Source organism: Rutidosis leptorrhynchoides, chromosome 1 (assembly GCF_046630445.1).
Source record: "Rutidosis leptorrhynchoides isolate AG116_Rl617_1_P2 chromosome 1, CSIRO_AGI_Rlap_v1, whole genome shotgun sequence".
In the NCBI taxonomy this organism is placed as follows: domain Eukaryota; kingdom Viridiplantae; phylum Streptophyta; class Magnoliopsida; order Asterales; family Asteraceae; genus Rutidosis; species Rutidosis leptorrhynchoides.
Window position 1 is genome coordinate 648,133,606 of NC_092333.1, and position 27,895 is coordinate 648,161,500.

At 36.7% G+C, this 27,895-nt stretch overlaps 1 protein-coding gene across 1 annotated transcript; it reads right to left on the reverse strand.

Annotated features, from left to right (window-relative positions):
- Window positions 1-5,189: 5,189 nt before the first annotated feature.
- LOC139849719 (probable receptor-like protein kinase At5g24010) lies at window positions 5,190-18,710 on the reverse strand. The gene is made up of 8 exons (XM_071839351.1): window positions 17,462-18,710; window positions 16,094-16,178; window positions 15,891-15,953; window positions 11,185-11,342; window positions 11,014-11,086; window positions 10,857-10,901; window positions 10,149-10,262; window positions 5,190-5,369 (listed from the first exon to the last, which is right to left on the reverse strand). The coding sequence occupies exons 1-8, from the start codon at window positions 18,598-18,600 to the stop codon at window positions 5,190-5,192; spliced, it is 1,857 nt and encodes a 618-aa protein (XP_071695452.1). The 5' UTR covers window positions 18,601-18,710.
- Between the last annotated feature and the right edge of the window lie 9,185 nt (window positions 18,711-27,895).

Consider the following 27,895-nt stretch of genomic DNA (forward strand, 5'->3'; position numbering starts at 1 on the left):
TGTCGTGTTCCCTAGGCGTTGATAAAGGATAACACATGTCTGCACATGCTTTAAACTTCTGCATTCCCACGTGGTCTTGTAAGGTCACTTGTCAGCCGCCAACACGTGTCCTTTTTTGTTCAACTTAGTCTTTGACTTCTGTTAAATAGTACAATTGATGTAGACCACTCAGGAAACTACTATGCTTGTAATGGAGCATAGCTGTCTTGTGTAGTAAGCTGCATTCTAGCTATGCTGGTTCTTCATTGCCGAGTCACTTGATATTCTTGAATTGCTGGGTACACATCCCGTGCTAATTGAAGAATACTGTCTACCTTGTGCTGATAGACTAGGCAGCATACTAAACACTTGACACAGCAATATCTGCTGTCTATACATACACAAACTTGTGCTGGCTGCACATTACATTTTAGTGCAAATAAAATTTTGTTTTGTTATAATTAAATCCTTAATTATCTTGGGGACTCAACAATATCTGAAACAACCCAACCCGTATTCCATACGATAAATTTTTTTTTATATATATATAATACACATTTTCGCGCCAATAAAATATGTAAACCATTCCACAAGTTTCATTTAAAACGTGCCATAATTTAAATGTATACAAGGCACGAAGGCCATTAATTAAGTTTAATACGAGTTCGACCCACTACAAATGATAGTTTACAATCCAAACGACACTTCGAGCATGGTTTGGGACTAAACTACCCAAAACGTTAGGCCAACTTCCAAAAGCTCCAACGAAACATCATTAAAGGACACCTAGTGCCCAACAACCCCTTTTCCCCTATCCGCACCTGCATCTAAAAAGATAAACAACGAGAGGGGTAAACTAACGCTTAGTGAATGCAATAATTATACATGTTCATATATAACTTACTTACTTGCAATCACTTACCATACCGCATACAAGCTAGCAATTTGATAACTATGCAAACATCATGCATAAACTACTATCCACAATTCACAAGAAGCTAGCAACAACAATAGCATATAGTTCACAACTTAATATGCTAGATACGAAATCACACAACCATGGTTAACCAATCGTACAAGGGAACGGTACTCGTAAAAGACCGTCGGAGTTCATAATATCCATTAGTGTTACTTAAACACCGCGTAATCACTAATCCCCGGGTGATGTCTTGAACAACGCGACTAACTCACCCCCATGACAATGTGGCGTCTTGAACACCGCGACGATTCCACATGTCAATCAAAACAATGAGTGGTGCCTTGAACATCGCGGCATCCACTCCCATGACAATGTGGTGTCTTAAACACCGCGACAATACCACATGTCAATCAAACAAAAAGTAGTGTCTTGAACACCGCGACAATACTACTCGTTACTTAGAATGTGGTGTCTTGAACACCGCGACAATGCCACATTCATACTACATAAATAAATACATTATATACGTACACGCATAATTATTCTACTCACCTTGACACAAGGATGATGATTATGCACTTTCGAACTTCAAAGCAATGTACCTAATACATTAAGTACACTTTCAATACACAAACCAGTGGAACTAGCCATATTACTTACACTTGAGTATTTAATGACCCAATTTGCATTAAATAACTCAACCACACCAAAACCGCCCATAAATGGCCAAGACTCGACTTTAATCACTAAAGCTAGTGAATTAAAGTCTACTAACACAAACTTGGGGTATTTCATACCCATTTCACCCAATTAGGTCAACTAGTACTCATTTGACCCATTTTAAATACTTAGACTCACAATCGAGTCAAACTTACCCATTAACACTTCTTTCATCAATTTAAAGGTGTATTAGTGACTTAACAACACCATTTAACACCTACAACCTCAAATCATAAGACCAAACCCTAGATTATAGCTATTTAGGGTTTCCTTTCATCAACATAACCCAAATCCACCCATATTACCCCCAAATGGGTCTTACAAGTTCCAAATGAACCAAACCCTAGCATAAACTAATTAAAACCCAAAACAAGGAATTAAGACTTACCAACACTATCCACTTGTAGCTAAGAACAAGGAGAACAACTTTAATTCTTGCTTCAAAGATCAACTCTCAATTCTTCATTCACAAATCTCACTTGAATTTAAATGGGTTTTTATGTTTGAGAGTAAAATGGAGGAAGAAAATAGAAAAGAAATGAGGAAAATAGATAAGTGGTGGAGATTAAATGCTCCCATCAGCTCTATACGTCAAATTACCAATTTGCCCCTTAAAATCACTTAAAATGAGCTACATCCGGAATCAGTTCAGCAGAACTGCCGCGGCGCGGCGCCATTTGTCGCGGCGTGACACATAAAGGAAAAACTGACCCTCCTTAGCATGCTTCCTGACTTCGTTTTTCTTGAGATGCCGCGGCGCGGCAAAGATCATCGCGGCGCGACAATACAAAGATATTTCGACCTGTTTAACAGGCCTCCAGACCTTGATTTCAGTTAGATACCGCGGCGCGACCAGGACCTCCGCGGCGCAGCAAAGGCCTGTGCCTGATCGTTTTCTCGACAACAAATTTAACGATTAAATATTTGGCTTGTACGCCCCGTTCTCGCTTCCTACATATGTCTAAACTTCACATTAAGTCTCACGTGACTTATCGCCATTAAAACTTGTGTACAAACTCATGCATGCGCACATTCCCAAGTATTTATACATATACGTTTATACAACAACTAACACAACAATTTATTTGATCACATAAACGAACGAGTTACAAGCGTACTACGATTAAGTATGTACCTTTAGATATGTACAGGAAAAATGGGATGTTACAATATCTCCAAACTATTTCGTTTAAACAAACCCATGGTTTCACGGGTCATTTCATTAGTTTACTATACTATTCATATTAAGGATGTTCAGTAAAACTAGTTGGTAGCTTTTAGCTGTTAACTGAGAGCTTTTAGCTGGTAACTTTTTGTATGTTTTAGTTGTTTGACACAGTCTCTTAAACTGTTAAAATAAATAGTAAAATGACAAAAACTAGAATTCAAAAGCTGAAGGCTAATTATAGCAGCTTTTAACTTTAGTTTTTTTCCCTCCCTTAAAAGTTTAAAGCTCTTGAAATCAAATGGAGCTTTTTATTAGATAAGAGCATTTTCAGAAAAACTAAAAGTTAAAAGCTCTAATAGGTTTGTTGACAAACATTACCTAAATTAATTGACTCTAAGTGTTTATCTTTAACCTTTTTTCTTTCCACCATTTAACACTAAAAAATACTAGCCGCCATAATTTACCTCTAATCCTAAGACCATCTTTAACCATGACGGGTAAAATGGACATGTTGATGGGTAGGAGTGGAGTGCTTGCGGGCGAGTTGAGTTGGTAAACTGAGAATTAATGGGGTGACTTGTTGAATGGCGTGTTGGATAATTTGTTAGAATCTGATTGAAAGTTTGGTAAAAAGAGTATAAAAAATAATTAAAATATATTAGATAGTAATAAAATATAGCCAAAAAATGTTGCACGCCTAGCTTATTGCCTGTGCTCATATGAGCACACCGCTGTGATTTTAGAGTGAGCACGCAGCACTAGAGGCGTGCTCAGGTGTGTTGTGTGAAAAAATAGCTCGAGCACGTTGCATTAAAGAGGGTGTAAGTGTCATGATACACCAACTTGTTGAACATTTCTTCTGAAGCATATTTTTGTATCGATAATTTTTCATCACTATGTCTCCTCAATTCCTTGAGCATTATGGACACGCATGTAAGTTAGTATAAATATGTTTTATGTTTATAAGCATTCATGTTATAGAATTGTTATGGTGCTAATATATTTGAATATGTATAGATACTCCACAGATCTTTTGGAGATATATAAACTCGTGTTCCGTCCAGCGCAAATGTTAATTGTAAAGAAGCACTCGAGGACGAAGTCATACACTTTTCTTTTCTTTTCTTTTTTCTTTTTTTTTTTTTTTTTTTTGGTGACTCAGGAACCCCTACAAACGAATCCTTTGGACTCCCCCGCAAAGGGTAAACCTGGGGGAACGAGCCCGCTGAGCGCCAGACTCTCGAGGACGAAGTCATACACTTTTCTTTTCTTTGTCCATCAAGTAGGAAAATAATGTGAATGGGACAATATCACTTTAAATTAAAAGTTGTGATGGATCAAAAGAGATGTTTAAAGACCTCTCATTCTCTATGTTCAACTTACATTTTCCATTAAGCGCGAATTAGGTTTTTTTTTTTTTTTTTAAATAAATAAGCCAACACGTCAGTTAATACCCAGAACTTAGTTGGCGAAGAGTTCTTACGACAAAACATTCAAATAAACCATAAACCGTGACATGATTTCACAGGTGGACCCAAAACACAACCTGAAAATATCTATCAAAAAAGGAGCACCAGATAATTCTAACTAGGCTACCCGGTACATGATTTCACAGGTGGACCCAACCAGACTTAGACTCCAAGTTTGAAACGGAGTCCATTCACGTGTCATAATTCAACAAATGTTTTGTTACGATTAAGACACAAGCTATCCAAGGGAATCACCTTCAGAAGATCACATAAACAATTCAGTTTACAATCATGCAACAAAAAGATCTTCGCTAACCTAGACGTTTCAAATTTTATCCATCAATCTGTAGAGCCCTACTTGCATCAAATTGAAAAGCTAAAATACCTTAAGCTACAAGGAGCCAAAAAAGGGATCAATGATCATTGTACAACATCGATTAAATTGGCGAAACGTGAAGATAATCAAAATAATCTAGAGGTGGCTATGTCGACCCATTTCCTAGAAACACGTAGATTTGGGTTGTTTACTTCATCTCCAATTGGTCAAACGAGTAAAATAATAATTAATAAAACTTGGCAAATGGGTTGAATGTCAACCAAAGAGTTGTTAAATAATTAAAACCACCTAACTGAATTTTTTTTTTAAAATCAGATTACTATTTTAGCAGATAAATCAGTTATGATCTTATGATTATTTCACTAATTACTAAATGATTCAAAAATACAACATAAGTGTGTTAACATGTGGGCCTAACCAAGACTATTTGGGACTGTATGTAAAACTAGGAGCCCTTTTTCACCCCGTTACCTATCTCATCTGTTTCACCACCTTTATGCTTATCATATCTAAGCTCTAAACAGAATATCAAAGAAGCAAAACGAGTTGGGTCTTACCCATATTGCTTGTACAAGGCTGTTAAAATTGTGGAGAAGCTCAGGACGAGTCCATAGATGTCGCTCTCTTCAAAAATGGAAGGTCGAGTAGTTGAGCAGCAGTAGGCCGGTTGTTTGGATTAACTTGTAGGCATTTAAGTATGAATTCATGGGCCTCAGCAGACAATGTGTTGGGAATTTCAGGAAGCTCACCCCTTCCAATTCTGATCAGTGCTTGCATCTGGAAACCAATATACATATTCATTACAATAATATAACTTACCATTAGCTATTATGAACAGAACAACTTACATGTACAAAAATAGAAATATTTGCCAAAAATTTATTTCTTAATACTTGTTCAATCAATTTTCAAAAATTTAACGATCAATATAAGGAATTAATTCACCACACATTGTGGGATTAGATTGCATTAATATTTATAATGTTTACAAGTCTTAGAGGATAAGTAAAAGTACAACAAACTATCCTTAATACTAGGAGTACAATATGGAAATAAATATAACTATGTTTTATCGCCAATACCCCCCCTCAAGTGAAGTGGTGGAGGAACAACACGTAACTTGGAACGAGAACTCTCAAATAGTGGTCGCGGTAAACTCTTCGTGAAAATATCCGCAAGTTGAAGTGTTGTAAGCACAAACTTAGTGAATAGTTTTCCCGAAGAAACAAGTTCACGAATGAAATGATAATCAATATCAATATGTTTGGAGCGTCTGTGAGAAACCGGATTTTGACTGAGAAACAGGGCACTTTTGTTGTCGCATAAAATAGCCGGGCGATCCGGAGGTAAAACATGAAGTTCACGCAGAAGATGAGTAATCCAAATTATTTCAGCGGCGGTATGAGCTAAAGCACGGTATTCAGATTCACAGCAAGATCGTGAAACCGTGGGTTGTTTCTTAGCACTCCAAGAAACAAGATTTCCACCCAGAAAAATCGAATAACCATAAGTGGAGCGACGAGTCTCAAGACAACGAGCCCAATCCGCGTCAGAGTATCCAAGTAAATTAGGAATCGTGAGTGTTGAAAGATTAATCCATATGAAATTGTGCCTTTTACATAACGAATGATTCGTTTAACCGCAAGAAAATTATCAATAGTTGGAGCATGAAGAAACTGACTAACTTGATTAACAGCATAAGAAAGATCCGGTCGAGTAATGGTGAGATATTGCAATGCTCCAACTAGAGACCGATACAAAGTGGGATCTTCGAAAGGTTTACCATTAGTGGTAAAATTTTCAGCCGTAGGTAAAGGAGTGAACGCAGGCTTTGAGTCAAGTAGTTTGGCACGTGTCATGATATCATGCGCGTATTTAGACTGACTGAGAAATAGACCAGATTTCGTATAAAGAACCTCAAGACCAAGGAAATAGCTAAGTTTGCCAAGGTCTTTAATTGAAAACTCTGAATGTAACTGTGAGATCAAGTGACGGATAGTAGAAGCAGAATTGCCGGTAAGAATGATGTCATCTACATAAACGAGAAGGTATAAGAGACATGAACCATGCTTATAAACAAAAAGAGACGGATCAGCACGACTACAAGAAAAACCTAGCTTAAGAAGAAAACTGCTAAGTCGTTGGAACCACGCACGCGGGGCTTGCTTTAGACCATAAAGAGCCTTCTTTAAACGACACACGTGAGTAGGAAATTGTGGATCAATAAAACCAGGAGGTTGATCCATAAAAACAGTTTCACTGAGATGCCCATTAAGAAAGGCATTTTTGACATCCAATTGATGGAGTGGCCATTTATGAAGAGTTGCAAGAGAAAGAACAATGCGAACCGTCGAAGCTTTAACAACAGGACTAAAGGTAGCATTGTAATCGAGTCCTGGAACTTGATTAAATCCTTGGGCCACGAGTCGTGCTTTAAGACGATCGACGGATCCATCCGCATGGAATTTAGTGCGAAACACCCATTTAGAACCAACAATATTGCCATGCGTTGGTCGTGGTACCAATTCCCACGTGTGATTATGATGAAGTGCATCCATCTCTTCACGCATAGCCGCAAACCATTGTGGATGCTTTGCAGCAGATTTAAAACCCTTGGGTACAGAAGCGGCCAATAATGCACAGTGAAGAGGAGAAGATGTAAGACGGGCAAAATCAACAATATGTCTTGGTTTGAAAATTCCCATTTTAGCACGAGTAGTCATAGGGTGTACCGAAATAGATGAGGATGCAGGAACCGAAGGAACTACTGCAGGTGGTTCCGTAACATTAGAAGTGGATGTAGTCGTGTCCGTATAAGGTGGTTCTGTAAGAGTAGTCGTGTCCGTAAGGGAGGACACATCTTCTGGACAGAGAGAACATGGAGAAATGTCTGATGGCGGCGTGACAGGAGAATGAGTAGGCACAATAACAGGTGGTGCACTTTGCATGGGCTCATCATAAGTTGAAAAAGAGAGAACATTAACATCCGTAGTAGACATAGGTCCTGCATAAGGAAACGAGGACTCATCAAATTGCGCATGACGAGTAATATAAGTGTGACCACTACTAAGATCAAGACAACGATATCCCTTATAATTCGCGCTATATCCGATGAAAACACATTCAATGCTACGTGGAGCTAGCTTGTGAGGAGAGTAGTCACGTAGATAAGGAAAAACACGACACCCGAAAGTGCGAATGATGTCATAATTTGGCATAACATGAAAAAGTAACTCATAAGGAGATTTGTGATCCAAAAGAGGTGAAGGCAATCTGTTGATGATGTAGGTAGCCGAACTAAATGCATCTGTCTATAAATTAGCCGGGGTGTGAGCATGAAACATCATAGCAAGACCCGTTTTAGTAATGTGACGATGCTTACGCTCAGCCCGACCGTTTTGTTGAGGCGTATAAGGACACGAAATGCGATGATGAGTTCCATTATCTGTAGAAGTTTTCGCACATTAGAGTTTAAGAATTCGGTACCACCATCACTTTGAAAAACTTTTATCTTGCATTCAAACTGATTTTGAACAAGGCGTATAAAAGCATCAAATACCCCAAAAAATTCAGATTTGGTGCGAAGAGGGTAAAACCATATAAACCTGAAGAAATCATCAATAAATATAGCATAATAATGATAACCGTGAGTAGAAGTAATAGGAGCGGGTCCCCATAAATCACAATGAATTAAGTCTAAGACATGTAAAGAACGCTTTTCATTATTGTTGAAAGATAAATGTTTACTCTTAGAGAGTTGACAAGGTGAACGAAGACGCAGTTTCGGCAAAATTGAAGTAACCGACAATCGTCCTACTTTATTCATAAAAGAAATAATATTAAATGAAACATGTCCTAAACGGTTATGCCAAAGTTCATATGACCCTCGAAGCTTGCTTGAACGTATTTCTGCGATAAAAGATTCTTGTCCTCGCTCAAGCATATAAAGATCATGTTTACGCCTTCCGGTTGCCAGAATTTTCTTTGTCAGCCGGTTCTGGATAACAAAAGTATTATCGGAAAACAAAACATCAACAGGATTATCAGAGGTTAGCTTACTAACAGATAAAAGATTCTTTGTAATAAATGGAACGACAAGAACATCCAATAATTTTAAATCCTGTGAAATATTAGATCGACCAATATGTGAAATAGGAAGGGTGTTGCCATTACCGAATGCAACAGATTCTTTACCTTTATACGAAGCTGCCGAATCAAGATGAGATGGAGAACCAGTCATATGAGTAGACGCACCGGAATCAACATACCAATCCGGAGCGGATGGTGATACATAACAGTTAGATTGAAAAGCTTGTGCAAGGTTTGCATCCAAAGTGGGAGTTCTGGCCGAATAAGAAAAATCAGGGCAGGCCGAAGCATAATGCCCATTCTTACGACATAGCTGACAGTGTGGTATACGGTTAAGATTATTGCCACGACCACTACCACGGTCTCTGTATCCATTGCTACCTCCACGAGAGTAAGAGGTTGAATTACGTGAACTATAAGAAGGAGTGGCAGAAAAAGCAACCTGAGATGGAGCAGTAGGTTGTACTGATTGCAAGAAGAGTTCATGACCCTCTGCTTGAGCCATAAGATTGCGGAATGTTGATCGTGGTTTGATGGCACGTTGTGTAGTCGAGAAGGTTTTAAAACCTGCACCTAAACCACAAAGATACCAATGATACTTATCTGCATCGTCAACAGGATGACCAATTGCAGTCAACTGATCACAAATCGCCTTGAACTTTTTACCATATTCAGCAACGGAAGAGGTCCCTTTTTGAAGTTGGCGTAAAGCATCACGAAGAGTGTGCATAAGATCATCAGAATCATGACTGTACGCGTCTGAGAGTGCAACCCATACATCTCTTGCGGTTTTTAAACCTAAAATAATAGCCATAGATTCTTCAGTCAAGGAAGATTGAAGAGTAAGGAGAGCACGTTGGTCTCCTTCGAGCCAAGTAATATAATCGGGATTTGGAGAGGAGACCCCATCAGAGGTAATTACTGATGTCGGTTGTGGTGTTTTACCATCAATATAACTCGTGAGTTTCTGGTAGGCGATAAGAGGTTCGATTTGATGACGCCATAACAAGTAATTAGAAGATGAAAGCTTGATAGTAAGCATATGAAGAATGGTATTCATGGATAAAGTGCCATCGGTTGTTGAGGAAGAAGAAGCCGATGAAACCATATTTAACCCTAAGCAGCCGATTGAAAAAGAAAGAGAGGGAAAAAGAATGGTGTTTTAGGCTGATACCATATAAGGAATTAATTCACCACACATTGTGGGATTAGATTGCATTAATATTTATAATGTTTACAAGTCTTAGAGGATAAGTAAAAGTACAACAAACTATCCTTAATACTAGGAGTACAATATGGAAATAAATATAACTATGTTTTATCGCCAATAATCAAAATTAAATATTTGTGGGTCAACACAAGCTGACCTATTTAACAGGAACATGTTTAGACAATCAATTGCTTCAGAAAAGAATAATATAATATTAAAGATAATAATAATAATGATAAAGGAAATGACATGTATACCTCTTCCATGGGGGAGTACGGAATCCTACGTGTCAATATCTCCAACACAGTGCAACCAAGGCTCCATATATCAGCTGCAAGTCCATAACCCTTAATTGATCGATTATTAACAACCTGAGGGTGCAAGACAAGCTGTCAACACAAAACATCCGATACAATGTAGTCCACAGTACTAGGATACTAATGTTGATGGACGATGATATTTCCACTCATTAATTTGATAACTCCACTTTTATCATGCATTCAGTATTTGTACTGTACAAACACTAATGCATAATAAGTAGAGGATTTATCAAAATTATAAGTGGAAATATCACTAGCCAATGTGGATAGCAGGGGCGGATCTATATAGTACCCAGTGGTGGCACGTGATACCACTGAAATACGCGATGTAGTGGAAATTTTTTTGGGTTTTTAACTAATGACACCATTGTGCAGTGTACATTTTTTTGAGTAACACCATTGAAATAAGACATCTAGTAGAAATTTTTTGGGAGTTTAAACTGGTGATACCAATGACTATCAATCCTAGATCCGCCACTGGTGGATAGCATATTATCTTAGATTTTCAAGTATCAACCGATATAAAGTTGTAAGATGTAAGATGCATATTTTAGAAACATACAATGCACCCATCTTCTCACCCCACCCCTAGAAAATAGATACAACTAAATACTAAACTACAACTAAAAATAATAGAGAAGTCACCTCTGGTGCCATCCAATAGGGACTGCTTTTCAATGTGAGGGTTTCCTACAGATATAAACAGCGTATATGTACGTAGTCAGATATGTTAAATTAAAATATATATGACCAATCAAATTGATAAAAATTTAAATAAATAAGAAATTAATTTTTTGCTTACCTTTCCCAATCCAAAATCTGCAAGCTTTATAGATCCAGTTACGTCAACTAATATATTCGCACATTTGATATCCCTATCAAATTATTAAAAAAGAACATGTTAGATTTTAAAAGGGTTGAATATACATCATAGTTTCAAATTTCAATAGCAAAAAAAATGAAAGAAATTTACCCATGAAACACCTTTCGTTTATGCAGGTAATTCAAACCGCTTAAAATTTGTCTGGTGTAGGCCGAGACTTGGGAATCTCGCAAGTGATACTTCTGGTAGAGCTTCGCTAGAGAACTTTTAGAAACAAGCTCAAGAAAAATATATAATTTGCCATCATCCTGAAACAGGTGTTCAAATCAATAGGGACCCATTAGAAAAAAATGTTAAGTCTAAAATTGATGAGATTTGTACTAGCTTTCTTGTATTTCTAAATTTTGTATAAGGTGTATATGAGAGTATAAATACACACCTTCCACTCCCTTGTTTAGGTGAGCCATTACACACTAGCCTTTCATTTTCCCCATAACCCCCACACCTTCAAAACACACACTTAGCCTAAAACACTCAACTTGTATCCTTTAACCCTAAGTAATTGTAACTATGATTTCATGTATGATTCTTATGTGTTTGTTTACTTGTTGATATTCATGATTCATACCTGCTATTCTATTATCTTCTTCATGATCATGATCATATAGTTTTACACATACATATTGATACAGAGATAGATATACACACATATACGTACACATACACAATTTGTGATTATCATACAAGCATGAATTGAACTCGAATCAAGTTATTTCAATTGGTATCAGATTGAATTGATTATAATTGTTGAGAAATTACGGCCTCACTAATTCCCACCGCCCAGCCCAATAATAACAGAAAAGAAATAAGAACAATCCACAACACAAGAATTTAACGTGGAAACTCACAAACAGGAGAAAAACTAAGGGCCCCCAAAGAGAGAATACACTATCACAAATTGTTACAATGGTATAGACGACTTTCTTAAGCCAACTACACTCTCCAAAGTATATTTAACTAATACAACTCTCAAACAAGGGTAAGAAAGAAAGAAATAATCAAATACTTAAAGTGTATTGATTGGTTCAAGTTGGAAGTATGCCCATGACCTCCTTTTATAACCAAGTCATCCACCTCCAACTTCTTCCTCCCACCGATGTGGGACAACATCCAATATCACCAATGTGGTACTTAGCAACCATATACATTCTTCTAACCAAAACTATAACCAACAAATCTCCACTTTTTGGATAGAAGAATATAATCATACTTCCACATTGCAAGGATAACCGATGTAGACGCTTCCTCGACGACAACTTCAAGATCCTCATCTTCATACCGTTGACATTATCTCCCAAGAGACAAAACTTGAATTTTCATCGAACATTGTCAAGACCCGACAATCATTGTCATAACAGACAATCATAACTCTTAACAGAATTATTATACCCCACCATAAAGAGTATCACACTTAGAACATCGCATTCCAAGCATTTCACCTCGGTACATGGTGTATACCCAGCTGGACAGTTATGGTGCAACTTCCCGTTTGGCTTTCACTGGAAGTTTCTTCACCTACAACATCTGTTTCCACCACACAACCTGCATCAACGCCAAACCAATGCCCATGTGCAATTGTGGAACCGCTAACGAACATCCGTTTCCATGGTGGCGCGGACACCATGAGGATGACATGACTTTAGAGGAATTCGCCATTCTCCATAATAACGGAAACATCATTAGCGCCTTTAGAGCCATTTGCCGAACTAGCTCCACCTAGACAATTAACCCTTACATGTCCAGTCTTCCCGCAGTTCCAGCATACCAGATTCTTCCCGGAGTTTCTCTTCCGCCTATCCGAACACAACAATACCGTACTTTCTGATGACGAGACCCCGTTACCTTCCAGTCTTTTCTCCTCGAATAGGAGCTTGCTAGTAACGTCTTCAAACTTCAGAGTTTCTTTCCCATACATCAAAATAGGTTTCGTGTGCTCATAGGACGATGACAAAGATAATATCAACCTCAAATCTTTATCTTCATCTTCCATTTTAGCTCCAATAGCCTCCAATTCCGAAACAATACCATTAAGAATACTCAGATGATCTGAAATCCTTGAACCCCCATCCATACGCAAAGTATGAAACTGTTCCTTAAGACACAACCGGTTTGAGATGCCCTTGCCCTGGTACAAATGCTCCAACTTATCCCAAAGTTCTTTAGCCGTTGATACCCCGTGCACATTTACAAGCACGTTCTTTGCAAGACACAAACGAATCGCACCTGCCGCCCTCAAATCCATATCATCTCATTCTTCTTCATCGATCTTACAGCTAGAATCACTGCCGAAAACAAAGATGGGCTTACCTTTCAATGCCTTGTGTAAACCGGACTGAATCAACACATCCTTGACTTGAACTTGCCACAAGCCAAAATTGATCCTCCCATCAAATCTCTCTACATCAAACCTCATTGAACTGAACTTCGACATCGTATCTATATCCTAAGAACAACACTTTCTCTGATTTTTCCCACGTTTCAACTGGCCGACAGATGTAGTGGAGTGGCGCACAGGATCCGTTAAATTGGAAAATCCAACACCCGGTCCACTACAAATTCTTGACACCACTAACTCCGAATCAGAAAAAATATTGTCTAACCAGAATCCCTATACGATCAATAGAACTCGTTTATGATGTGAACGATCCACTCCTGTGGCAACCACAGAGCATACTCCGACTCCTATAATGGAGATCCCCCGCCAAACCTGACGCTCTGATACTAGTTGTTGAGAAATTACTGCCTCACTAATTCCCACCGCCCAGCCCGATAATAACAGAAAAGAAATAAGAACAATCCACAACAACTTGGCTAAAGTTGCTACGGGTAATAGTGAGGGTCGGAAATTTTGTATTTGTACGAATAAACCTTATAAAGGACATTGTAGGGGTTGGCACGTTCATTCAAGCAAGTTTCATGTTAAGGGGGTTAAGAAGGTTGATTCGAAGGGTAGTTTGAAAGTGAAAGGTAGAATGAAAGGTAAAGTTAAAGACAAAAGGTTAAAGGGTGGTGGTTTTTGTTTGAATGATTCTAGTGATGATGACGATACTAGGGATGCAAATGGGGATCACACGTTCATAAGTGTAAAGGGAACGCGAATTGGAGCGGGGACGGGAGAAGAACTAGAGGGCGTTGGTTTTTTTGACGAATTTAGGAATGGAGGGTTTAATTCGGACGGGGTTGGAATCGAGTCTACTTTTACGTTCAAGGAGAATGTGGAAGAGGGCACGTGGTTTTTTTTTCTTGTTTGTTTAATTGTTTGGTGTATTTCTAGGTTCGTTTATGTCTTTGTTTTTTGGTTTTTAATTTCTCCACGTTAAGGCTCGGGTTTAGTTAGCGTTTCGGGTCGTATGTTTAGGTTTGTTTTCTATTCTCGAGCCTTGATGTGGTGCTCTTTTTTGTATCTCGATTTTCTTGTCTCTTTTTGGAGACTAAGATAGTCTATAAAGTTTTCGTTTAATTTGCCATAAAAAAAGTTTAACAAAAGTGGGTTCAGTGATACAGGATTGTGTGTTCGAATCCAGGCAACAACATATTATAGTTTTTAACTGTAGCAGCCCACTTAACCAAAGCCCATTTAACTGTCACAAATCTGAAGGGCCATCTTAGCAAAGCCCATTAACTTGTTATCCTGTTATCTAGGATTTATTACTTAGCCAAAGGCCCAAGCCCAATTAAGACTAAACATAATCTGTATAGCCATATAAAGCTCTAAAATGATGATGTCATCATTAAGTTAATTATCCTTTAATTTTCATAATGATGATGTCATAATTATATATTAATTTAATTAAAAAATAATATGAAATCTTTTATAAAAGAAAATACTAATCTCTCCTAAATTGTAATTTTAATTTTTTTAAAAAAAATAAAAGGCATATATTATTACTAATAACAATTATTAAAGATATAAATACTCAACTTGAGAGAACTTTATTATTATTATTTATTTTTAATATAATAATTATAATTATAATTATTATATTATTAATATTCAAATATGGATTCTTTTTACAAAATTAATTACGTTACATATGTATGCGAAAATACATGTCTCTATATATTTGTAAAACAACGACAAGTTTCTTAGTTAAACGGGTCATTAAAATAAATCTATATAGTCATATGAAGCTTTAAAATGATGATGTCATCATTAAGTTAATTATCCTTTAATTTTCATGATGATGATGTCATAATTATATATTAATTTAATTAAAAATGTAATATGAAATCTATTATAATAGAAAATACTAATCTCTCCTAAACTGTAATTTTAATTTTCTAAAAAAAATTAAAGGCATATATTATTACTAATAATTATTATTATTATTATTAAAGATATAAATACTCAACTTGAGAGAACTTTATTATTATTATTTACTTTTAATGTAATAATTATAATTATAGTTATTATATTATTAATATTCAAATATGGATTCTTTTTACAAAATTAATTACGTTACATATGTATGCGAAAATACATATCTCTATATATTTGTAAAACAACGACAAGTTTCTTAGTCAAACGGGTTATTAAAATAAATGACTTTAGCATTTACATTCACTTAATACCTAAAACATGTCATTAAATTGTTTCGTTTAAACAAACCCGTAATTTCACGGGTTATTTTCTAAAAAATAAAGTATAAATTTTTAACATTGGGTAACAGTCCTTATAGCTTGAATGGAAACTGTGTTTGGACCATATCCTATAATGAAAGTTTATCTATGAAGCACCGTAATATGTTATATGCTTAGTACAGATAATGAGAAAGACTAAGAGTCAAAATGCATACCGTATCTGTTCCGAAATATCGAACTATATTCTCATGTTGAAGTTGACTTAGTAAAGATATCACCTGTAATAATGGAAAAATTAAAATTATTACAGCTAAAATAGAAGAGGAGGCTTAGTACAAGGACGCAAATTAATTGTGATTAATTTGATCCTATAGGTCCCTATAATAACTTGAAAAAACCTTAAAGCTTTACATTTTACCTGTTCAAGTTGGACAAGGTTTTGTTTTTCGAAGAAACTTTCTTCAAGCAAAGAAACATCTTTCACAGCAAAAAAGAACCCAGAACTTCAAACAAACACAAAAGTCATATCAGAAAATGTCAAAAAGAGAAGTAGTGTCAACAACCGTATTCAATAATTCAAGAGCCTGGTAATTCGATATTTGTAAATACACTATCTCAATTTCTGATCCTCATAATCTCAGAAGGTTAAGGGTGTTGAGTGTGGAGATCGAGCTCTAAACAAAAAAAGAAGGAACAAGACCCTCGAGGATCGCGAGGGCATTTTCGCGGATGCGAGCATCAAGAAAATGAGGACAAGTCAGACGCGATGCAAGATGGTGAAACATGGGAAATTGTTCGAAGGTTTGGACTGCAGTAGGTCTGCGAGTGGCGAGGGGTAGGTCGCCAGACATGACCCTTGGCTTGGGCAGAAAGTTTCCGGATTTGTTCCGTATTGCGTTTACTCCTATAAATTATAACCCTAGTCTCTTGTAACATTGTGCACGTAAATAATAGTGAAAATTATTTGGATAGCGCCTGTGGACTGAACCCTTCTCCACGTTGGAGTTGGGATATAATCAAGTTAAATCCTTGTGTCATTTTACATATTTCATTGTTTATTTATTCGTTTGTTGCATGTGGGTGTAATTTAATTACACGAATCTTGTGTGGGTTGGGTTTTTGCTAAGGAGAGAATCATTAGTTTGGGTCATTGTATTACCAATTCCTAACAAAGGGTATATAAATGCACACACACATGATTTCCGAGCTACTTTATTATGCAGAAATAATGGTACGAATGTTGCTCAATGACATATTCAATTCGTTCTCAACCATCCGTTAAAGGAAAAGTGTGCTATGAAACTAAGAAAGTAGAATAAAACATCATTGTCAATAGAAAAGCATCATCTTAAGACAAGGCTTCAAAAAATAGTTTATAATGGTTGCTTTAAACTCGGTAGAACATTAGAGATAGAATATTAAGGCATGGTAGGAGTAGGAGTTATCTTTGCTAATATGAACTTTTAATATGCATGATAAATAAAGTGAACTTTGCAGGGATCACATTCAGACATCTAATCATCTTTCAGAAATTAGTAGTCAACCCTTCACCACTTTATTCGTACATGAAGTCGGGAGAGAAAGGATAAGTTGTTGGAGTCTATGAAAATCCCAAACCTTAAATTTTGTTCAGTAAAGTTTTGCCTAACACAAAAGACCACGATTGCGTAAAGTTGATGTATATACAAACTCTCAACAGACAACAAGACGCGTGCTTAAAAAGTAACAACAAAAAAGAAAATAACATATATCAGAACATATAATGATTGAGTTAGACATCACTTACTCAGTGAAACCTTCATAAACAGTAGTAAACGTGCCTTTTCCAATAAGATCACCCTTCAGCCAGTTCTTAAAACTGCCGTTGACCGTTTCATTTGGCGAAACAGAATATGCGAGTGGAGAAACGGTTCCATAGGACTTTTCAACCCCATCCTCATTTTCATCATTTAACCTACCCGAACCCGAACCAGATGGTGAGACAATTGTACTATTTCTTGATTCATAAATCTCCTGAAATTCAAGGGCTCTCTCAAGTTTTTTGACAACAAGGGACATCGGTGGCCGTTCTTCACGATATTCCTGAACACATTGATACGCAATGTCTGAAAATGTTTCCAGTGAACGCGGACCCATTTGTTGCTTTAAATCTTGAAAGATAATCTCATCCAATTTATTGTATTTATAGCATTTTTTCCACATGCGAACTGAACTCTGAAACTGACCATTCTTATTGCCAAAGCATAATTTACCACACAATACTTCAAATAAGACCACACCAAAAGAATACACGTCGGACTCTTTTGTTAGCATGCCAATCTCTAGATACTGCGGGTCAAGGTACCCAAGGGTACCTACAGTGTTCGTAATGAGAACAGTATGCCTCTGATTAGCTGGGCCCATTTTTGATAGACCCAAATCAGAGATTTTTGGAGTCCAATTCTCATCCAAAAGGATGTTGGAACTTTTTATATCACGATGTAAGACTCTTTGTTGTAAGCCTTTTGGATCATGAAGGTAGTTTAGTCCTTTTGCAGAAGCAAGGCATATCTGGAGACGTTGCTTCCACACGAGAGTAGGGTCACTTAAATGGTTATTGAGACTACGATGAGATGCAAGCTCGTACACAAGGATCTTCTCACCGGCCTCATCACAATATCCCAATAGAGAGATGAGATTTTTATGCGTGTAACGAGAAAGCATCATGATCTCTCTCCAGAATTCAGAATTACCTTGCCCATATCTACCATCTAGACGCTTAAAAGCAACAATCTCTTGCCCTTTAGAGTGACGGATTGATCCTTTGTACACGTTCCCAAATCCACCTTTTCCGAGTAAGTTGTTGTCGCTAAAGTTATTGGTGGCCAACTTAATATCTTCAAGTTGGATTTTGAGATGTTTAAACTGCTCAAAGAAAGCTGCCATTATTAGTTATTGATGAATTGATGATGAGAAGATTCAGATCGAGTGTGTATTGGAATTTGGAAATGCAAGACCTTTAAAAGAATGACAATAATTGATGAAAGTGGGAAGAGTTATCCTTTTGCATATATGTGGCACAAGTGGGAGTAAGACCATAGATAATGGTACTGTGACGTGGAGGGGTAGAGTTGTACTTTTTGGGGAAAAACTGTGACTGGACCATGATATTTTGGGGGGAGTTGTAATGGGGGGCTTTTGTAAGGGCGTTTGTGGGTGATGTGTCAAAATATGATTGGAGGTTGGGTTAAAAAGTGGTGAAAAAGGTAGAAAAGAATTAAAAAAAAAAATCACAAACGCACATTTTTATGCCCGTGCTTCCTTGACAAACGCCCCAACACAAACGCCCACAAACGCCCCATTCCAGGCGTTTGTGGGGCGTTTGTGGGCGGATTGAGGCCACAAACGATTGCATTATCTATGTCTAAAAAATCACTATAATTGCATATAATCTTGACCACCTTGATATATGTAATGATTCTGTCGGTAATTAGCATCTCACTTGGAACTCGGCTAGCCTTTATTTGACAATAACTTTCCGATTTCTCTATAATTTCCATAATTCCATAACAATGTCTTATCCTAGTGTCAATAACTATGTTCAGTTTTAACCATTCTCTATGTTCAAATAACATTTTCTATTTCGTCAAATTCTTACCACTACAACAAATTTATCTATTTCTCACGCATATTTTTACACATTTTCAGGATAGTGCAAGTTTTTTGTCAAATTTCCGCACTTATAAATGGGTGTAAAAAAATGGGTATAAATTTGCTACATTTATAAATGTTGAATATTTTTTAATTTTTACACATAATTATAGGAAAATTATGTTCACACTTATTAGTGTATACAAACACAAATTTAATCACATTTAAAAATGTGAGTAAATTTGTTACACCTCATTTCTTCACACAAGGGGAACCGTGAACAAATCTAATTCGACAAAATTGATTTAACACTCTTAAGTGTGGTTATATTTATGATTATACACACAAGTTAGTGTGAACTTTTTCCTCTACATTTTTATGTGTGAAAGTATGACGATATTCTACATTTATCAATGTAATATATTTACACACATTTACAAGTGTAGAAATTTTATAAAAAACTACACACTTTTGAAAAGTGTGTAAACTTATGCATGACTAATTAACTAAGTTGTTGTAGTGTACCTTTTGTTAAAAGGACAACCAGATAAAGTATTACTTATAAATGATCCATCGATTCAGGGGCGAATTTGAGGGCGTGCAACACGTGCACTCGTACAGGGCCCATAATTCAAAGAGGCCTATAGTGCTAGTACTTAACCAAATTTTATAGTGTTTAGCGAATTTATTCGTACATATATTTAAAACTTTCGTATAAAAAAGGCCTACTTTTTGTTAATTGAACATGGCCCATATGAAAAGTTAGAATTGACGGGGGCATCGATTAATACTCTCAAATATGTAAAATCACCCACATTTATTTTCGACTGGAAACTTGTACAAAATAAAATTCATACTTCACAAACTAAAATCAAATTAGCAGTACCATTATTTAAGATTACAATAACACTGAAATTAACTTTTTTTAATCCAAATACTATGCAAAACTTGCGAATACAGTACGAGAATCTACGCCATTTGTAAACTAGAGTGCAGGCCATTGTGGATGCATACGAGAGTGTCGGAAATTGTGGATACATACGAGATCGAATTCGGGTAATGGTGGATGCATACAAGAGTTCAGGCAATGATGGATGCATGCGAGAGTCCGGGCAATGGTGGACGAATACAAGAGTTGGGCAATGATGGATAAATACGAGAGTGTCGGAAATTGTGGATACATACGAGATCGAGTTTGGGTAATGGTGGATGCATACAAGAGTTTAGGCAATGATGGATGCATATGAGAGTCCGGGCAATGGCGGATGAATACGAGGTTTGGGCAATGATGGATGCAAATGAGAGTCCGGGCAATTGTTGATGAATACGAAAGTTCGGGCAAGAGGTATACGAGAGTTCTAGCAATGGTGGATGCAACTGCAAATCGAAGACTACATGGCAGGGGTAAAACTATTTGGGGGCATAGTGGGGCACCCGCCCCCAGTGAATTTACAATTTTCAGTGTAAAAATTTTGGGTTATTCGATTTTGCCCTCAGTGAATTTTTTTTCCCCCAAAACCTACATATTTTGTCCCAAAACTTTTGAATTTTACCCAAATTTCTCTAACTTTTGCCCCACAACCTTCAAATTTTTGCCCAAAAACTTTCAAATTTTGTCAAAAAACCTCCATAATTTGCCTAGAAACTTCAATTTTTTGCCCTAAAAAAATTACTACGGTTTTAAATTTTTTTTTTGCCCCCATGAAAAAAATCCTAGTTCCTGCTACATGGTGAATGAAAACGGCAAAATCGCGATGGTTGTTGGATGCATACGAGAGTTCTAGCAATGGTGGATGCAACTGCGAATCGATATTAATTTCTCGTAGTTTACCTTTAAGTGGTTGCAATAAAAAATTCTTTTTTAACTCATCGGTATTTACATATGAGAAAGACGGTGAAGCAAAATTGCAATGGTGTATATTCTCACTAGATTGGTGGCAACGTATCTGCAACGGAGTGGTTATTAGACCACTTGGCACCCAAGAGACGCCAGAGGTGGCATATCGCGGCGGTACTTAGCCGCGTTTTGAAACAACCCAACTCGCATTCTACACGACAAATTTTTTTTTTTTAAATAATAAACCATTAACGCCCAAATTCAACGGTTACATAACGTGAACCGTTCCAAAATAATTCATTTAAACAATACGACAAGTTTAATGTTTACAAAGTGGCACGAAGGCCATTAACCAAATAAAAGTAAGTTCGACCCATTAACATGATAGTTTTAATCCAAACAACACCCGAGCATGGTTTGGGGCTAAACTATCCAAAACTCTAGGTCGACTTCCAAAAAGCTTCATCAAGCATCCAACAAGGGAACTAGTGCCCAACAACCCCTTTCACTTTCTCCGCACATGCATCTAAAAAGATAAACAACGAGAGGGGTAAGCTAATGCTTAGTGAGTGCAACAATTATACGATTACATATACAACCTACTTACTTGCAATCACTTACGCATTTACTGCATACATACTAGCAATATAAATAATCATACTATCACAAGTATAATGCTAAACCTTCGACCACACAAGCTAGCATAACAAAAGCATATAACCCGAACGATATATTATGCTACATTACAACGCACAACTATGGTTAACCAATAATACAAGAGATGGTACTCGCATTTCCCACCGTTGTTCATAACAACCGTTAGAGTACTTAACACGTCGTACACTAACCCCACGGGTGGCATCTTAACACGTCGATACTTCACCCCGGGCGGTGTCTTAACACGTCGACACTTCACCCATTACAACTCTTGGAGTGGCATCTTAACACGTCGATGCTTCACCCCCGAGTGGTGTCTTAACACGTCGACACTTCACTCGCCACGTGAGATGTGGTGTCTTAACACGTCGACACTTCACAACTCATGCTACACAAATAAATACATTATATATGCACGCATATAATTATTCCACTCACCTTATAGCCTTTGGTGAACTAGGAATCAAGCTCGCAACCTTCAATATAATGCACCTATCACATTATGCATTTAATTAACATACAATCTAGTGGAATTAACCACTAACACCTAACACTTGAGCATTTAATGGCCTAAAAGCATTAAATGACTCACATCCACCAAAACCGCCCATTAATGGCCATGACTCATCATAAATCACTAAAAGCTAGTGATTAGACTCTACTAACACCAACTAACACAATTTATGGGTATTTCATACCCATCTCACCCAACTAGGTCAACAATCACCCATTTGACCCATTTCAACACTTAGACTTACAAGTTTTGGTCAAACTTAACCCATTAACACCCTTTCATCATTTCACAAGTGTATAAGTGACAAACAACACAATTAACACTTACATATCTCAATTTGCATGACCAAACCCTAGATTAACACCATTTGGGTTTCCTTACATCAAATTAACCCAAATTCACCCATTAAATCCCCAAATGGGTCTTACAAGTCTCAAATGACCAAACCCTAGCCATAGATTAACTAAAACTCAAAACATAAAGTTAAGACTTACCAACACTATCCACTTGTAGCTAAGAACGAGAGAAAAAATTTTACTTCTTGCTCCAAAGATCGAATCCCAAATCTTCACTCTCAAATCTAACCTTGAATCTAAATGGGTTTTGTGTTTTGAGAGGAAATAGAGAAAGAAAATGGAAAAAAAATGAATAAAAATGGATAAGTGGCTGAGATTTAGAGTCCCAATCAGATTCATACACAAAAATACGGAATTACCCTTGATTTAAAACTCAAAATATCAAGAAAATCATCAAAAATCCGTCCCCAGCCGCAAATTGCGCCTGCTGGCCGCAATTTATGCCCAGGCCGCAAAAACGGCCGCCCAAAGGCGCCCATTTGGGTCCTGAACGGATTTTTGACCCCCATCCAGCCGCAAAATGCGCCTGGCAGCCGCAATTTGCGCCTGGCACATTTTTTCCCGATTTTTGAACTTGTTTTGGTCGTAACTTTTTGACCGTAACTCCGTTTTCGATGAATCAAATATCGTTGGAAACGTAATAAGATTTACTTTCTAATGGTAAGGTTTTAAAACATCAACTCAAACTTTATTTGGGATCGAAAAGGTACGTACACACCTTGTAACTCAAACAACGTCCAGTTTTCTTCGACATTCGAACAAGCAACACGTGCATGCTTGGTACCCTTCATACACGCATCGTACAAACATCTTTATACAATTATACAACCAAGTATGAACATTCTAAAGATCAATTACGTACCTCGGACATGTATGATGAAAAACGGGTTGTTACAACTCTCCCCCACTTGAATCGGATCGCGTCCTCGCGATCCAAGCCGCATGACAAGCCGGAAGGTGAACCAACACAAACTCTTCGGATTCTCACGTAAACTCGGAACCCTTTTGATGACGCCATTGGACTTTAAAAGTCCTCACCTCTTTGTTACGCAACAATTTAACCTTTTCATCAAGAATAGTTATCGGTTCTTCCACATACTCTAGCTTGTTGTTCAAAGTAATCTCATCTAATGGCACCCAAGTCGAGTCATCCGCAACACAATTACAGAGATGGAAAACATGAAATGTATTATGGATTCCCGCAAGCTCTTCGGGTAACTCTAGTCTATAAGTAACTTCACCAACACGCGCCAAAACCTTGAAAGGACCAATAAACCGAGGAGCTAACTTTCCTTGTTTTCAAAACCGAATAACACCTTTCCATGGCAAAACCTTAAGCATCACCATGTCGCCTTCTTGAAACTCAATCGGTCGCCTTCCTTTATCGGCATAAGATTTTTGTCTATCTTGCGCCGCCTTAAGTCGAGCCCGAATCATCTCAATCTTACTATTCGTCTCTAAAACCAAATCGGTACTCCCGATTTCTCTTTGACCCACTTCACCCCAACAAATAGGAGTTCGATACCTACGCCCATAAAGCATCTCATAAGGTGGCATTCCAATACTAGTATGGTAACTATTATTGTACGAGAATTCCACCAATGGTAAGTGCTCATCCCAACTACCGCCGAAATCAATAACACACGCCCTTAACATATCCTCCAACGTTTGATTTGTACGCTCGGTTTGACCGTCCGTTTAAGGATGATACGCCGTGCTCATTTTCAATTGAGTACCCATATCTTCATGAAACTTATTCCAAAACCGAAACGTGAAACGAGTATCTCGATCCGAAACAATAGATATAGGAACCCCATGCCTCGATATCACCTCCTTGATAAACAACTTAGACAAAGTCTCCGACGAAATCGTTTCCCGAATGGGAAGAAACAAAGCACTCTTCGTCAATCGATCAACTATCACTCAAATCGTATCATATTGGGTTCTTTCCGTCTTTGGTAACTTGGTAATAAAGTCCATGGTAATGTGCTCCCATTTCCATTTCGGGACTTCTAATGGTTGTAACTTACCATACGGCTTTTGGTGTTCGGCCTTAACCTGCAAACACGTGACGCATTGTTCATCATACTTAACAACATCACGTTTCATGCCGGGCCACCAATACTCTTTCTTCAAATCATAATACATTTTTGTTGCACCCGGATGAATGAAGTACTTTGACTTATGTGCTTCATCAAGTAGCACCTTTCGGTAATCGCCCATCCTAGGTACCCGAACTCTACCTTGATAAGACAACAAACCATGCGGGCCTAAGGTAATGGACTCCGTTTGCCCCACGATTCGTTCTTCATGTTTATTGTTAACAAAAGCTTCGATCTGAATCTCACTGATGTGTGCAGCGGTGTATACGAAATAGCTATATTTTTATTGCGAAATACTATTAAATACGATACAATTTTACACAAGTTATTTATTTATTTATAGAGTGGATATACCTAAACCTTGCTACAACACTTATATGCAGTGTACATAATCGTACAGTAGTGTAGTTTTTAGTAAGTCCGGTTCGTTCCACAGGGAGCTAGCCAAGTTTAACACTATATTTTTAAAACTATATTTGTATATATATATATATATATATATATATATATATATATATATATATATATATATATATATAAGTAGTATTATTATTATAAAAGGGGATTTTTACCGTTTAATGACCGGTTTGTCGATTTTAAAACTTTAGTCGCAGTTAAAACCTAATGTAAAATATTAAAAATAAATATAATTTAATTTAAATCGTAAAGTAAATGACAATAATTAAAGTGCGATAAATAAAAGTTCGATAAATATAATTGCGATAATTAAAAAGTATGATAATTAAAAGTGCAATAAATAAAATGACAGTAAATAAAAGTGCGATAAAATATGAAATAAAGGAATTATGCTTATTTAAACTTCCGTAATCATGATGTTTGACGTGTTGATTTTATTTTAATTTATTACCATGGGTTAATTATCCTTTGTCCTGGATTATTCGATATGTCCATACGATTTTGTCCATAATAGTCCATCAGTCATAAATATAAAGTGCGAGAGTCTTCGTCAAATTATCCTTATACCCGAAGTCAAATATTCCAACTAATTGGGGATTCGAACTGTAACAAGGTCTTAATACTTTGTTTAATGAATACACCAGGTTATCGACTGCATGTAATCCAAGGTTTTATTACTTTGTTAACAATTACACCAATTACCCTTGTATGTAATTCACCCCTGTTTCAATAAGTCTATTGATTATTAATCCATCCCCTTGTCTGGTCAAATGAATAATTATTGGTATTTATAGATATCCCGCCCACCGTACTCAGTCAAGCGTGTGTGGTTATATATAAAAATGTCAAATTATAAGTCTATATATTAAATTAACGATGTATCATTTAGTTAATATAAAGCCCATTAATAGCCCATAGTCTAATTTTCACAAGTGTCGTTCTTTTATCCAAACCTCAATTACGGTCCAAAGCCCAATTACCCCGTCTTTAATATTTAGCCCAACATCACGATTACTTCGATTTAAATAAGCATAATAATAACTTAGCTACGAGACATTAATTTAAAAAGGTTGAACATAACTTACAATGATTAATAATAGCGTAGCGTTACACGGACACAATTTCGATTTACACACTTACAATATTCGCTAACATAACCTTATTATTATTAATCTTTAATTAAAATTAAAATTATAGATTATATATATATATATATATATATATATATATATATATATATATATATATATATATATATATATCGTGAGAGAGAGTGGATAGAAAAATATGTATGAAATTCGGCCAAAACACGCGAAATTTATAGGACCTGACCCAACTTTTTGGCTCATGCGATCGCATGAGATTTCTTCTTCCAGGCCATGCGATCGCATGGCCAGCTGGATCAGGCCACATTCTCTTGTTTTCTAGTTTGTCGGCGGTTTTAATATATAATATAATATATATATAATTTTAAGAATTAATTATATATTATATTATATTCATGTGCATAGTTGACTTGTAATTTTCACTCCGTTGTGTCGCGTTAAGATTTGACTCTGGTCCCAGTTTCGGATTTTTGAACGTCCTTTCGTACTATTTAATATCTTGTACTTTGCATTTTGCGGCTTGTACTCTTGTAACTTTTAGACGTTTCTCATCAATAATTTGAACCTCTTGGATTGTACTTTGTACTTTTGAGCTTTTTGGTCGTTGGCGTCTTCAATTCGTCGAATCTGTCTTTTGTCTTCACCTTTTAATATTTAAACGAATATCACTTGTAAATAGAACAATTGCAACCAAAAGCTTGTCTTTCTTGAGGGATAGTGCTATGAAATATATGTTCGTTTTTAGCATTATCAAATATTCTCACACTTAAGCGTTGCTTGTCCTCAAGCAATATAGTCTTGAAATAAAAATACTAGAATCACTTCTTTATTCTTCACACTTTGTACATCAGTGATTTTAATACGGCGGTATGAACAATGATAGTAACGTTGTGGTTTACAGTCCCACATGACTATGAAAATTTAGATCCTTTAGGAAATTGGATCTTTATGAAAACATTTTACCTTTTGAAAATTCAATCTAGCTTTTACCCTAGATAAGTTTTCTGGAATAACCCTTCACCGGTGTTTGCGAAATTGTTTTTGTGGGTTTTGTGGGTTTCAGATTTGAAAATTTTAGCTCAAAAACTTGCGGTTTTGTGTCACCCACTTTCTAACCTTGTATTGGAAAAGCAACACATCCAGTTTACTTGCTCCGTATATTACCTTTCGGTAAACTACCGTCCGGTTATAAAGGAAAGCGTTGAACAAGCAACTGTTAAGGCAATGTCCCGTGACATGCTGATAATTATGGTCTATATCGTTTCGGATGCAATTACTATCCTTTGTAGGAGCAATAGTACAGATCACCCTATAGTTTTTCGATCTGGCACAAGGTCCTGTCTTTGACCATGCTATGCAACCACCGTTCTTACGGTTGACACCCGATTTGGTTCAGGTGACCTAATGAATTCCAGGTGAATTTATAGGATTTTACGTTCAATGGTAATGAACGCATTGAAAATAGGGTTTTCAGAAAACAAATCGGTTTGTAATTTTGCTCAAAATATTTTCTCGTTCAAGCTCGAGTTTAGATATCATCGAATTCCATGAGTTTGAATTCTCAATCTTTAAGGTCAATCTCAAGGATTGAGTAATATCAG